This window comes from Propithecus coquereli, unplaced genomic scaffold (genome assembly GCF_000956105.1).
Source record: "Propithecus coquereli isolate 6110/MARCELLA unplaced genomic scaffold, Pcoq_1.0 Scaffold34, whole genome shotgun sequence".
Classification (NCBI taxonomy): domain Eukaryota; kingdom Metazoa; phylum Chordata; class Mammalia; order Primates; family Indriidae; genus Propithecus; species Propithecus coquereli.
The window spans coordinates 7,183,511-7,199,553 of record NW_012149063.1 but is presented as its reverse complement, the minus strand read 5'-3'; the positions used below and the strand labels follow the sequence as shown (position 1 = coordinate 7,199,553).

Genomic DNA, 16,043 nt, shown 5'->3' with positions numbered 1-16,043 from the left:
TTCCACAGACCCAGGTTTAAGTTCTAAGACTAAGCTAAGGAACATCGGACAAGCTACCTTTCCAGGCCTATCTTCTAATATTCCCCTCATAGTCAAAGCTCAGTAAGTATTTATTTAATTGAATTAATCTTCATACTTTCTAAACAGAAATCCTTTTCGCCTTAAGATAATTAAGATGTTCACATTTTTTTTAAAAAAGTAGTCAGGCAACGGAAACAAAGAAGGCAGATAAAAGTGAAGAAGATAGAAAAACGAGAGTTGAAGAGGAACAGAATGCATGCCTTTTCCATAGCTTCAATTTCTGTTCATTTTCTCCTGCTAAGTTTCAGATCCTTTAACCTACCCTTAGCTTACTGTGATTTTTCTTAGTAAGCCATATAGTTTTGTATCTTTGCACTAAAACTGCCAAGATGATTGGAAGACACTGAAGTTGCCAGACAGAAAAGTTTAAGATGCAAAGCAAGGTAGACGATTGTAAAGGACAAATACTTGTGGAGATATTAAGTGGGATCAGAGTATAAATATTTTAAAATTTGTAATAATTTTGATTCCGAAAGGCTAATTCAACTACAGGGTTTCTTTAGGTTTCAAAGTGGAGCTCTATTTTCGGGATTCCTTCAGTTCAAAAAGCTCTGAAAATTTTCCAACAATACAACCAGTTTCCTCTCGGTACACTGAAGAGATACGCATGTAGTTTCCTCTCCAACAGAAATAAATAGTGTACAAGCAGTCACGGACAGGGGGCTTATTCTAAATCAAGTACAGGGCTAAAGCCTCAGAGTCATTTTAATCTCTCGGTTTAGGAAGGTCAAGGTCACACTGCTATGGGAAAGGTGGAAGGCGGTATTTTGACCCAGGTCTGATTCTAAGTCCTTGCTTTTAAACTCGATGCTACAAAAAGGACTAGGGTAACCAAGAGGAACTGGCGGATCACACAAGGCTGGAGTTAGGCAGAAAGCCGACAGGACTCAGCAACTGAGCTTAGAGAGGAAAACGAGAGAGGAAACAGCCCACGGCGTCTGCCATTTTGCGGGAGCCGCGCGGCCGGAAGTCCCGCCGCCGGAGGACAGCGGTGGGCGGCTCGCAACCGGCAGGGCGGGGCCGGGGGCCGTGCTGCTCTGAGGCTCGAGCAGGGAGGCAGAGCCTGAGGGCGGGTTTGAGGAAAATGTGCCTCAGAGGCTCTAGGCTATGGGCGGAGCCTGAGGGAGGGGCGGGGCCTTGTGACCCTGGGCTCGAGGCTGTAGGCGGGGCCTGAAGGCGGGGTAGAGACCTGTGCCTCAAGGCTTGATGCAGGGGGCGGGGATAGGGGCGGGGATAGAGGGCGGGGCTAAGGCGGGGCCTCGCGGCCCGGGCCGGGAGGAGCTGACAGGGCCGCAGCGGCTAACCCGCAACCCCACTTTCTTGGAACGTGCCTGAGCTGCTGCAGCTGGCACCTGGCAGCGCTCAGCGAAGAGGGCTGGGGGCGGGAGATGACGGTGATTTCCTCCCTGCTTGGCCCTCGGCGAGCACCGACTCCCTTCTCCTCGCGGCCCCAGGGCTGCAGACGAAGCAGGTGAGCTGGACCCCCGGGGCGCGGACCTGCCCCGTCCTGGCTCGGCCTTGTGGGCACCGGGTACCACACCCCCGCCCCTTGGATCTGGGCAGGTGGGCAGTGCCCGACCCTCTGCGCCCTGGCTCCGCGGCCCGCTGCCTGAACCTGCCTGTCTCTGCCCCACAGCGCCTGCGTTTGGAACGTGTGAGACCACCGGGAAGGCTTGCACAGGGGAAGATGTGGCTTGTCCCCCACGGGGACGGAACTGCCATCCCCAGTTTGGGAAGCTCCCCACTGGACGTGCGACCACCCTGTCATTCTCGGACTCTTCCCTTTATCTGGAGGGTGGCCCAGGCACTTGGAACGTTGAGCCAAATTTTCTCTCTACCCCTTTTTGCACCGTTAGTTACCATGACGTTGGGACTCCATACCCTGGGAAGCGGAGTGACCACCTTTTCCCAGGCACAGACCCCAGGCTGCCTTTCCACTTCCACTGCTGCCTTCCTAGGCGTTGGGTGGCAGCTGTTCTCTGGGCAGCCTATTTGGTTAAGGACTTTCTGCACCTCTTATCTTGCAGGGCCAAAGTCTGTCCCTGCAGACAAGGGAAGGAGGCAGTGCTCAGAGCTCCCTGCACTGGGTCTCTAGGGAGGACATTTGGTCCCCTGCAAGTAGGTGGGAGTGGGTGAATGTTGTGACTGTTGATGTTGAAGAGTGCTTTAGTAGTATCACACTGTATTCTGCGTTTTCCCGGGGGATAAAGGATATTGGGTGTTTGAGAAAGAGCCTAAGAGTTTAAAGTTTTCTCCTTGAAGTTAATCAACTCTCCATTCACTCCCATTTTCACTTAATAATAGCAGTTTTTTACAATTTCAGTGGTTCATTGATGTTTAAGCCAAATGTGAAGTGGCCATATATACAGTAGCGTTTCTCTAGTCCCTGCCCCAGTCAGTGGTCCTTTACTGTGACAGGTCAACTTGTTTGTTCTGTAACAGGCCTTGTTTTCATAGATGAAAAGACTGAAGGTAATTTTTTTTAAAACTTCCTTTGCTGTAGTTCCTGTTCATTTAAAAATAATGCTCTAGAAAGCATATTTTCTTCCTGTACTAGGATGAGATAAAACTTCGTAAGTCTTTTTGATTATTTTGACTTTTTCCTCAGCAGGTATTGCTTTTATAATATTGAAAAACATTAAAAGAAACCCTTGGGAGGGGCAGATTACTTTTCAATGTTTTGTTGTTGTTTTTCAACTAATTGAAAGTTAAACCTGGGCATCGCTATAACTATCTGACCAACACCCTGAGAAAAATGAACAACTCTCCCTTCATTGTTAGCAACCATTTAAGATCAAACTAAATTAAATTCAATTCCTCTTAACTGTTTGGTATAAAACAAAACCTGATGACTTTATGACATATCCCATCCCTCGTTTTTTTTGGTTGGAGGATCTTTAATACCAAGTATGTTTGAAGAAATAACATAAGATTTACTTTGTTACCATTCTTCTTATTATTAGGACTACAGCTCCTAATAGCAATTGCTACCATTTCTTGAAAGCCTACTTTGTGATAAGCTGTGTATAAAATATTATATCCACACAATATCCCTCTAAGGAGATTTTTACTCTCATTTTACAGTTGAGGAAACTAAGGTTCAGGAAGGCTAAGTAACTTACCCAAGGAGTTGATAAGTGATAAGGCCCGGAATCTGTTTTACTCTTTTCACAGAACTACCACTAGTTTAGTTAAAACTGTGGGTCAAAAAAATTTATTGGGATGTGCTCATATGGTACAAATAAGGGGTTGTGAGCAGTATAAATTAGTAATACTCTGGGCGAAGAAACACAGGGAACTTTTGAAAAACATCACAAGACTGGACTTCTTTAGCACTGCCTTCCCAAGAACACGTTTCTTAAAGTTGCCACATGTTTAACACCTTTGTTTAATTGTTTACTAGCTCCTTATTTCAAGTATGGGTATTTGTACCAACCAGTAGCTTTCCCAGGATATAATTTGATGCTTATGTGGTAAACTTTAAGTATGTGAGTATTAGAGGTTTCGTGTACTATATTGACCACTCCTGTCTAATCCTGGTAGAAAAATACTAGTCTTAATCCAGATTAAATGTAAGGTTTTTAAATGGTTTCGTTTATACCAGGGTAGCACAGAGAAAATTCTCCTACACACCCCCATGTATCGGTTGTTGGTGATCTCTGGCCTGCTGCCTGAGTCTTTTTAATGTGATGTAGATGTTTGAGAACTTAACCTGGGCATTGTAAATTTCAGGAAGCATGAGCTTTTTACTTTCTGCCTTATATAAGGCCATTTTAGATGGTAAACCCAGAGTAATCACTTAGAAATTGACAATTGACATCATATTAGTTTCAAGATACTAATAAAAGCTGATTAATTTTAGAGTTATCCAGACCTCCTGTGCATTGTGTCCCTGGCAGCAAGAGGGGAGTTGATAATTATTGTAATGTTAGCATAAAGAATTTGTTCCTTGCTTTAGCGTTTTCTGAACATCTTTGGAACATTTTACAACACATTTTGTGTTCTTTAACATTTTGAGAACATGTTAGGACACATTTTGTGTTCTTGGACTTGTTAGTATAGTTAAAAACAGGGTACTTCATCATTTGGAAAAAAAATTTTTTTCTGTCCGTGAACTAGATAGTGCCTGAAAGAGAATATTGATTCATGAAAGGGTAAAAGGTTTATATAAGTGCAAGTTATTTTAGTCATTCATTAAAAATGACAGTGTCTCCTGTGTGCCAGGTGTGTGCTAGATGTTAGGGACACAACGGTGAGCAAAAACATGCAGTCCCTGCTTCTGTGACATTTAAAATCTAGCAAAAGAGATGGCATAAATTAAATAGTTACTCTAATGCATAGCATAATTGCAGACTGAGAAAAGTGACCTAAAGGTAAGTAATGAGAATCTATTTGAGAAAAAAATCGTAGCCTGGCTGTGTGGTCAGAGAAATCTTACCTGATAAAGTGACACCTGAACTATATGATTTGGAGGATAAATAGTTGTTAATTAACTATGTGGAATGTGGCAGGTGGGTGGGTGGAAAAAAGAACATTTTAGAGTGAGCGGAATGTGCAAAGTCCCTGAGGTACAAAGGGACTATGGGGCCAGTGTGTCAAGGCTGGTGTAAAAGAAACTAAAAGTAGGTTGGTGAGATACCATCATTTTTTCTTTCTTTCTCATATGTTCTACCAAAATTTAAATATTTAACTTTGGCTGAGTGATTACTCTATACCAGATGTGATTCTGAGGATTTTACTTGAATAATCTCAAGTTCCTATGAGGTAGGTACTATTATTACCATTTCACAAATGAAGAAAGTGAGGCACAGAAAAGTTATTGATTCAAAGTTTTTAAGTGATCGTTGACTATATTGTTCTTTCTGTCCTATACTCAAGTATGACCACGGGCTAGAAAGAACTTTCTAGTCCTGGTGTGACTCTTTGATGTAGCCCTGAGAACTTCTGAAATTTCTGAAGAAGCATACATTCAGCAGAGACTCTGTGGGCCCCATGCTCTTATCCACCTGACACAGCTTAACTGTGGATCCCTGGAAAGAGCTATAGGGCATGACTGCGGCTGTCATATCTGTGGATCTTATTTTACTCATGTCTGATACTGCTAAATATAGAACAGCAACATAAATATGTTGAGCTGAACTACCTTTGAGAGTAAAGAGGTTATTGTTAGCAACCCCCCCACTTTTTTTTTCCATTGTATTTTTCCCTGGTGGTAGCTGAGAGTATGTATGTTTTTTTGGCTATTTAAGAAATAAATAAATCTAGGTTTCCCAGTGTAACATTTCAACTAGAATTCTTATCATCACACTGAATCTTTGTTCCTTTCTTTCCAGAGATCTGGTTGGAGTTGGAGGTTGAAAGAAAATGAATTCCTTTTCTAGTTTACCTGCAGAGAACGTAACCATTGCAGTCAATATGACCAACAGTTTGCCTACAACAGTAACACATGGATTTAATTCCACTAATGACCCACCTTCAATGTCAATAACAAGGCTTTTTCCAGCCTTACTAGAATGCTTTGGCATAGTCCTTTGTGGCTACATAGCAGGAAGGGCCAATGTCATAACATCAACACAGGCCAAAGGACTGGGAAATTTTGTCTCCAGATTTGCACTTCCAGCTTTATTATTCAAAAACATGGTTATACTTAATTTTTCCAATGTTAATTGGTCTTTCCTATATAGTATCTTAATTGCCAAAGCTTCTGTATTTTTTATTGTATGTGTATCAACTTTATTGGTCGCCAGTCCTAATAGTCGATTTAGCAAAGCTGGACTATTCCCTATATTTGCTACACAAAGTAATGACTTTGCATTGGGATACCCTATAGGTAAGTTATTTTTTATTTTTCAAGATTTTAAAAAATTCAATTGGTTTAGGAGGTAACAAAATATAAGCTTTTAATTTAAGCATTTGTTAGCAGCAGATGCCTACTCTTGTATCTAAGAAATCTTTAATTTTTTTCTTAAATATGTCTAAAATTGGGATGAATTATATTTTTTCCTCAACTTCAGAGTTTGAGGATCCTTTAATCATCTACTTAAATGATCATATCCTAGTAATTTTTGTGAATAGTTTTTCTAATAGTATTCTTTTTCTTCTTAGTAATCATATATGAAAAGTTTAATTTTCAGAAGGGATTTGGTTCTGATTTGAATTATATAAAAAGGATAGGCTTATGTCTGTATTAAAATAGTCATTATTAAATGTTAGTAGTGATAATTTATGAGTAATTTTTCCCTCTTATTTTTCTTACCATCTGGAATATGTATTTTTTTACATTAGAATTGTTTTTGAGCTCATTATTCAAAATTTTAATGTATTTTAGTTGAAGTTAATTTCTTGTTTAAAAACAAAAATAGTGATGGCTTTTTTTTTTTTTTTACCTTTCTCACTTTTCTTTTTTTACCTTTCTGACTCTTTAAGCAGCCTAATTTTATGTTTTTATGTGTGTATATGTTCCTGATGAGACAGTAAACATACCAATTTGGGATGCTGGGATATCTTGAAAGAAAACATTCTATTTTTTAGAATACTTTGCCACCAAGAAAATGTACACCTAGTAACTACTTTTTTAAATTTTAAAATTAAAATTACGTGTACTTTGATCATGTATCATAATGTGAGAACCTGAATATTGTGGATATATTAATTTATTCACTCATGGGGAATGTACCATTATTCATTCACAGTTATGTAGCAGTGACTGCGCTAGCTGCTGGGAATATGCCTGCGAACAAAGTTCTTGCCCATACTAAATTTATGTTTTAATGGAAAAATAAATAAAATTAAAGTTAAAATCATTTCAGGTGGTGACAAGGGCCATAAAAATAAATAAAGTAGTTTAGAGGGATAGGAATGAGAAGGTGCTATTTGAGGTAGGGTGGACAGTGAAGACCTCTCTGAGGATATGTCTTCTGAGCAGAGACTTGAGTGGAACGTATTAAAGGGTACAACTGAAATCTACCATTAACTTTCAAGTTTCTTATCTAGTAGTTTTATCCTCTTCCCCTACTCTCAGCTTATTTCACCACTGGCACCCAAAAGATTCTAGTGAACTATACTTTCACCTTTCTCTACCTTTGACCTTCCTCCATCTTGCTTACCAGAAAGAGAGAAATATCTAAGAAATCAAATATCTGTAAGTAAAGCAGGAGGTTTAAGACAGAGGAAAAACTAGGATCTTGACAATTGAGCTGCAAATAGTCAGAAACTAGATAGGTGTTCCTTTAAGGTTATTGAATTTTAAAATGAAATAAAGACTTGGAAATAAAAGAGCAAGGAGTTATTGTGTTTGTCTATTTCCTTGGGAGCATTAATAATGTAAATTTGTCAAGGTATTATGGTATAAGGACCTCAGAAGTGTCTCCGTACCATAGTGTTAAATATCTACTAAATATTACTATATCTTACTTTAGACATGAACTAGAAGTATATAGTTTCATGCTCTCATAGATTAGTAAGCCCATAACTAAACAGAACTAATATTTGTAACTTTATAGTTTACAGAGTACTTTCTTCTTATATACTTACCTCATTTGAGTAGGGCAGATATTATTATCCTCATTTTCAAACAAGGAGACAGGCTTAAAGAGATTTAAATGTTTTATCCCAGGTCACACAGCTAACAAACAGGTGACTGAGACCCAAACCTAGGTCTTCTGGTTCCAAATCCTGGGCATTCTCTGATGCCACAGTTATATAACATGCCAACTTAATCTTCAGAAGACTCAACCAGCCTTGTAATATATTAGTTTCAGAAAGAATCAAAGGTTTTTTTCTCTATATTATTCTAAAAATATTGCATAAAATCAGTAGTAGCGGAAAAGGACCTATTAGACGAGTTATTCCATGTTCACATCAAGGCAGAACTTCCAAATAAAAAATATAATCGTCCATTTCATCACTGCTTTTCTTATGTCCCACATTAAATCAGTGAATCTGGTAATAATCATGTTTATAGAAGTGTACTAGCCCAAATTTCCATGACGATTGTGTTTGTCAATTTTGAGGTGTAATTTTTGTTGGGGTTTTTTGTTTGTTTTTTAATCACGATAATAAGAGCTCTTGTAACATTAGGTTGTAGACTATGACTTTACTAAAAACCAGTAGTATAGACAGAAGTGCTTTCTCATATACTACACGTTGAAAGGTGTGGTGCAGAACTGTAAAGGCTGTGTTTCTGCTCCCTAATGAGGTTATTTAGTATTGCTGCCTGTGCCCTTCTGCCTTCTGGCCTTGCACAGAGCGAACAGAGGAGACTGTCTCCAGAAAGAAGACCTTTCTTTCTATTTGTTTCGTGATCTCTCCAAGGAATTCTCACTATTTTATTTACAGATGAGCATTGATCATGGGTTATAAGAAATGTCCTTTTTAAGACGTCATTTTAAAAAAAAAGACTACATTTTTTTCCACATCTGTCTAATTTATAGGTGACTCAGGAAATGCAAGGAGAACATAGATAAGTAAATGAATAAAGAAAAGGATGTTTCCTTTTCGTATGTACTGTGACAACTGTAATGGTCTATGAAATTACATTAAAATGATTTTACTCAAGTGACAGAATATAGCATTATTACAGACTAAAAAAGAAGCTTACGGTTTTTTAGACCAGTTCTTTTCAAAAGTACTTTAAAAATCCAAGTGTGAGTAGAACCCAAGAATCTACCAAGGTGAAATGTTGATTTCAGCAAATCAGAATGGTTCCCTGCCTCTGTCATTAAAAGATACTAATAGGGCATAGTTAAGTCCTGTAATTTATTCTTCAAACAATGCTGATAGCATAAGTACCCTGACTAATCATAATTATGCTCCAGTGCTTGAGCTGTAAACAGAAAGGAAATGAAGCATTTAACTATATGCCATTAAATAATAGAATGATCTTGTCTGGGTCTTTGTGTTTTATGTGCTAGGACTTAAAACCCTGCAGGAATCAAAATAGGAGACACAGTAGGTGGCTAATTTTGTCTCTTAGTCCTCCAAAGCTGTATAATAACTACTTATGATGGGATTCTCCCCTCCCTCCAAGAGCCTTTTTTATTATCATTAATTAATTAGAACTTAAAAGTTGATACAATGATTATAAATCTAATTTTAGTTACTGTAGGTCAGTGCTTTCATATATTTTTTTTAGATTTGAAAAACTAGATAACAAAAGAGAAGCACTGCCAATTTATAGGGAAAGATGTAATGTTAAGTAATTATGCAAATGAATGGCAGAAGTATACTAGAATTCCTGTGTTAAACCCTAATCTTCTAGTGATTTAACAAAGATTTATTGAATCACAATTTTTTGCTGTCCCACTAGTCCATACTTCTTTTGCTTTTGTATATTTGTTCAGCTGACTTGAAATACCTCAATAGTAACCTGCTTCATAAATATTCAGAATGTGTAAAAAATCTTTTAAAAATGCATATAAAATTTCAGTTAGGAGGAATATATTTAAGAGAGCTATTGTACAACATGGTGACAATGGTTGAATAACAATGTGTTGTACTCTTGCAAATTGCTAAAAGAGTAGATTTTAAGTGTACTCATCACAAAAAATGATAAACATATGAGATAATACATATGTTAATTAGCTTAATTTAGTCATTCCACAGTGTGTACATATTTCAAAACATGTACGTGATATATATATAATTTTTGCCAATTAAAAATAATTTTGTAAAAAGCAAAAATAAAGTTAAAAATGGATACAAAAAGAAATGGATTAACTTTTAACAATTAGATATAAATTACTATGTGTTATAAAATACATTTTTACTATATCTGAAACCTTTGACATTTATTGATGTGTCAGATCATTCCATTCAGCAAGTATTTTCAGATTTGCTCAGCATTGTACTGGGGACTGTGGGTTATAAAATGATGCCTTCAAGGAACTTAGAATTTTTTGAGGTGGCACTAATATGAAGCAAAGTATCATAGCATTCCAGAGAAGTGGAAATTAATAATGTAGATTGAAGACTTGCTGGAAGAAGTAGTACCAGAGACACGCCTTAAGCATTAAGTAAAAAAAGAAAGATTTCAAAAAGTTAGAGGATGATGGTATGGTCAGCATGTAGAACTAGTAATTATGAACATGGTGTTTGTCTGGTATAATTATGCTGTTAAACCGGCTGATGGAAAAAGAAGAAATAAACAAGAAAACCAAACTGATGGAGTCTTTGCATTAAGAAGTAGTAAGAGATGAGTTGGATAAATAAGGGACCAATTGTGGAGACAGGGCTATGAATGTCAAAAGAAAGGTTTTATAGCTGTTCTGTGGGCTGTGAGAGCCATGGGAAAATCTTAACTTTTAAAAGCTAACATTTAGATGGTACTGTTAGCAGTGAATAAAATGGACAAAGGAGGTGATTGAGATAAACAAAAAGAATATTGGTTGGTAAACACATTAATCTAATTTTGAGATTTTTAAGAAATGATAGTGGTAAGAATCAAGAGGAGAAAATACAAAAGATCCTGCTAAAGAGGAAAGTACTTGATAGTTGGCCAGACATAAAAAAACTGTTGTTCAAATTTGCATTGAGCAAACAATGGAAAGTTCATTATGTGATAGTTGTTGACTGCTAGTATGCCAGGAAAGTAAATTACTGGAAAAAGGCAATTATATAAGGGGCTTTGAGTGATTGCAGAATTGTAGCTGTGTTGTCAAAGGAAACACCTTATGCATTTTATTGTCGCTGCTTAGGAAAAATTCTTATGCTCAGATTGAGAACACTTTTCCAAAATATACACTCTATTTTAAAAATTGAGTGGTGGGCAAGTATGGACACTTTTCTCTTGACTTAGGATATCTAATCAGAAGTGTAGCTATCTAGAAATAGTTAGAAAAAGTGTTGTTTTTTTACTTAAAAGATGAAACCTGAAACATAAACGAAAACCACTAAGAGTTATAGAACTAGCATATTGAATTTGGAAATCAGTGGAAAGAATTTATGAAATTTTATATAATCAGATGTTTTTAACCACTGCTTCATTTTGGAGATATTATAACCTCTGAAGGTGCTTAACTGAGAAAATGGGGATTGAATCTTATAACAAATAGTTTTAGCTTATGAGAAAAAGGTGAACTTCTAAAGGTTATATAATCTAGTTACATAACTTTAACAGTTCATGTGCATGACATAACTGAACTTACATATCCTGATTAAGTAAACAAATGTATTTTCCTACCTGTGTCATTTTATCTTCATGTAAATTGAGAAACCTAATCTTTTACATTTTTTCACACAATTGCCTCTCACCTTGTGAGTGTCTGTTGCTGTTCTTTTTTTATCTTTCTCAACTTCAAATCAATTATGAATCAGCCTTTGTATGCATTAGATTGTATAATGTACACTTCCATTGCCAAAAATGTGCCTAGAGACCAGTTGTTTACTGCAAGGCTCTAAGTTGCCTCCAGTCCACCAGGAAACTGCTAGAAGTCTGATCCAGCCCCCACACCTCCCTCATGGGATAAGGAAACACATTTTATGCAGTGGTTAGGATCTAAAGTCATCAGGTATACCTAAATCCTTGAAAAAATTCCTTAAATCTCCCACAAAATACAGCACACACACTTTGTCTATATTGTACCATTTCTCATAAGTCTAACACAGACAGTTTTTTTCTATACTATTGTTCTTCCTCAATGAACAGCAGGTGAAATAATTAGTTTGCACTTGAAAATATGCCACAGGGGAAAAACATGAAGGTTTTGTTTTCCTGAGAGGGTGCAGTTGAATTTGTGTTAGTTAAATGTGCATTGATGTGACTCCACTGTATCTCCCTCCCAAACATTTCTTAGATCCACCTTTCTAGTTCTACTTCTTCAGCATCTTCACTGGGCTTCCTTGAAAGCATCCATTCCCTTTCATTCCTCTCAGATGGAGGCTGTTCATTTTTGCATAGCCCGCACACCACACGAGCAATGGTAGGTAGGACTGGCATCCCCATAGCTACTGTGGACTACTGCTAAGCCATTACTCTCTGCTCTGTTGTTAAAAAACTATAATACTTTGAGGTTTGTGCTGTCTAGACCACTCAACCTCATTGCTGTCACCTGCTGATGTCATTCTAGTTATTACCCCTCATTCATTGAAGACTTTAATATCCAGCTCACTGTCATCTTCTTTATCCCTGTTTTGCCATTTTCTTGTTTGTGGCTAGCCTTGTGAACTATCTGTCAAATGCTCCGCCCTCTCAGTTCCTTGACCTCATCTCCAGTGATTTTTTTGCTTTACTCCGTTTCACCCACCAACTCCTATGGCCACATCCTGGACTTAGTCATCTGGAAAATACTAAATTCAGTAGATCACTATCTGACTGACTCTGACCACCTACACTTCCAACTGCACTTAATTCTTAGGCTTCATAGGGGCCTGAAATCTCTGATGCCTCCAGATTCCGTTAGCCATCTACCATCTTCACTTCTTTTCTGTACAGTGTGGACTCCATATCAGTGCTCATTTTTTAGTTCCTTGTCACCTACTATCTCCTCAATCCTCTGTAATCTGACTTCTGTCTCACCATTCCAGTAAAACCGCTCTTTCCATGGGTACCAACAACCACCTTGTTGCTATTACTACTTAAATGTTTAGTTCGTTACTAGATTTTTACTTTGAATTGTTTCTTTTAAAAATTCTACAATTCTGCCCTTATTTGGAGAATAATTTTAGCCCCTAGATAGTAAAAATTAGTGCATTTTTACTAAAAATAATTTTTAAGGTTGGCTATTATTTTGTAAGCCAGATGATATTTATTATGGGTTTTTTTTTCAGCTTTATTACTAAAATTTACTTTTCCAAAATATGCTAATGAGGTCATTTGGAACTATTTAGATTAATTAACAATTGCTATAATTAAGCACAGAAGAAAATGTTATGTACATATTTATGTGTTTTTGTAATAATCATTTAAAAATCAATATTCTTGTTTTGCAGTTGAAGCTTTGTATCAAACTACATACCCAGAATATCTCCAGTACATTTATTTGGTGGCACCAATATCTCTTATGATGTTAAACCCTATAGGGTTTATCTTTTGTGAAATCCAAAAGTGGAAAGATACTCAAAATGCTTCTCAAAACAAAGCAAAAATTGTCGGACTTGGATTTCTGCGTGTATTACAGAACCCAATAGTATTTATGGTCTTCATTGGTATTGCTTTCAATTTTATTCTTGATCGAACGGTGCCTGTATATATAGAAAATTTTCTCGATGGACTTGGAAATTCTTTTTCTGGATCAGCCCTATTTTATCTTGGTCTTACGATGGTAGGAAAAATAAGGAGACTGAAGAAGTCAGCATTTGTTGTACTGATTCTTCTCATCACAGCTAAACTGTAAGTTTCCCTTATTTAATTTGGGAATTGAAACTTGTGAAAGCCTTGTTTAGTCAATTCATTGGGAGGTGCCTGCGACTATTTTCGCCCTTGAATATGAATGATCCCTCCTTATAAAGTAGTAGTGATTTAAAGGAAAATGTGATGTTGGTGTATTGTGGAAAGTCATTGCTGTATACTGTGTAGATTATTCTTTCCATTTTACTATCAGAGATGATTGGTTTCACTTCAGTTTTTAAGTAAAGTTTACTTAATATCTCCTAATGTACCAGTGTGATAATATATTTTTAAAGGAATTTTGCAGGATTTCTGAGTTTTCTAAATTCATTAAAATCCTAAAGGCAAAATCATTTTAGTAATAATAAGAATAATAATTTTTAATATAAACTTTTTCCCATGAATTTGGGGGAAATATTTTGTAACTCTGAGGTTAATTGAGCTCTCTAAATACAGGTGAGTGAATATGAAGCATTATAAACAGCCATCTGGTCCCAGCCTGTCAAATAAAAAGTTTTTATCAGCCCTTAGTTAATAGTGCTTCACCTTGCTTATACTTCATGGCACAGGTGACATAATTTTACTGCAAGATTATCTCAAATATTTGAGGCATGCTTAATTATGGAATTCAGCTCTTATATAGACAGTTAAATTCATGAGACCAGTTTAATATAGTGTTTATTTTTCAAAATAATAAAAATGAATGTAAGGCTGAAAGTTATTTATGGTGCTTTTATGCTCTTTAGAAACAAAGTATTAATTAGTATTGCCACAGTAATAAATATAGTTCTAACAATAATAGTATTATCAACTTCCACTTAGAATTTAAATATTCTAACTTAATTTTGGGGACTTTTTGATTCTTACTAGATATCGATTTAATTAAAATAAAATGTCCAATAAGAATTAAATATCTAATATTTAATTAAATAATTGTTAATTAATTTAAATATAAATTTTAATTGGGTTTTAATTAGTTTAAAATAATTGACTCTTCCCCAGGTCTGGATTTCACTCAGTTTCCAGTCCACCTCCATTTCCATTGTTTCAGTTCCCTTTGCTAACCCTTTTTATATTTACAAAGATGAAGAACTAATTTTAAGATGCCTATTTTTGTACAGGTTTTTGGAGTGTTTTTGAGCAGCATTGTTATCATTAACTGAACCATTTAAACCCCTAATCATAATTAAAGTTCAGCTTTTTTTTTTCCTAAAGAGGAGTTTAGTAATTTTCTTGAAAGAAATTTTTACTCAGATTGTCAACCTTTTTCTTTTAATGTTTCAGTGAACTAATAGAGGAAGCAAGAAAGCAGCTATAATTGCAATTTTTACCAAATTTTTGCAAGAAAATTATTTGTAGGACAACAAAAATCTAAGTTTTTTCTTCCTTATCTCTGATGTGTGAAGTATTTCCAGAATATTTTTACATTTTAAATGACTCCAAGTTAAATTCTTGATTCTTTCAACAAAGTGTTCAGAAGTAGGTATACACAGAATATGTACATGCAAATAGATACATCTTCTGGGCAGAAGAAGAATAACCTAATACCAAGTTCACCAGAGCAATCTACAACTTGGGGAGGAGCATACTTCAATATCAAGTAAACAATGTATTTCTTCTTTCTTCAGCTTGGTGCTGCCACTCCTATGCAGAGAAATGGTGGAACTCTTGGACAAGGGCGACAGTGTAGTGAATCATACAAGTTTATCGAATTACGCATTTTTGTATGGTGTCTTTCCTGTAGCACCAGGAGTGGCTATCTTTGCAACACAGTTCAACATGGAAGTAGAAATTGTATGTATATACTACTGTCTAAGTTTGATTATTTGTGTGTTTAGTAGGAAAGTGAATTTTTAAAACATACAACGCAACATTGTTTTTATGGGAATTTGATGTCTAAGAACTACCTCACTGTAAGTAAAGAGGCATTGTGTAACATCATGTTACAACAGTTATGTAATCTGGGACCTTTATTCAGCCATGACACTTTTCATTAGTCTGTCCATTCATTCATTCATTCATATGTGATCCTCCTGCCTCAGCCTCCCAAAGTGCTAGGATTACAGGTGCGAGCCACCATGCCTAGCCCTCATTAGTCTTTTGAAATTTCAATTATTTTATTTCTATACTTATCCTGAAGGCTAAAAGTTATTTACGGAAGGGTAACTTTCAAAATTTTGAGGAAAAAAATCTATTTCATTCATTGGTAATTCAACCACCAGATGCAAAATACCACATAACCGACTGCAAGAAATAGCTAAAATCAATTAACACCAAATTATTAACAATGTCTAAGTGTATTGTACATGCTACCTACAGCATTAGAGCAAATGATTGTGAAATATAAAGGAATTTAATTGTTTAATGAAGGTCATTTCTATTTAATCTGTAAAGTGTTTGCATGGTAATTTTCTCTTTTTGAATTGTATTTTTTGCTTTAAGTTTTATGAAACAGTATGGAAGGAAACTGTTCACAGGTTTAGTTAGATCACTGATATTATTTACTGTCCAGAACCTAGAAGATAACCATCAACAGTGGAATTTCTGGGCCTGGAGCAGTGGCTCACTCTTGTAATCCTAGCACTCTGGGAGGCTGAGGTGGGAGGATCACCTGAGGTCAGAAGTTTGAGACCAGGCC

General features: G+C 36.4%; 1 protein-coding gene across 1 annotated transcript in view; it reads left to right on the top strand.

The window, feature by feature from the left end:
* The first annotated feature begins 1,334 nt into the window (after nucleotides 1-1,334).
* The window catches only part of GPR155 (G protein-coupled receptor 155), a 44,512-nt gene continuing 29,803 nt past the window's right edge, over nucleotides 1,335-16,043 (top strand). Inside the window, exons 1-4 of the mRNA XM_012650689.1 lie at nucleotides 1,335-1,552; nucleotides 5,415-5,911; nucleotides 13,009-13,408; nucleotides 15,034-15,199. Coding sequence (XP_012506143.1) covers nucleotides 5,446-5,911; nucleotides 13,009-13,408; nucleotides 15,034-15,199 — 1,032 coding nt within the window. The 5' untranslated portion in view covers nucleotides 1,335-1,552; nucleotides 5,415-5,445. The remainder of the gene's footprint in view (nucleotides 1,553-5,414; nucleotides 5,912-13,008; nucleotides 13,409-15,033; nucleotides 15,200-16,043) is intronic.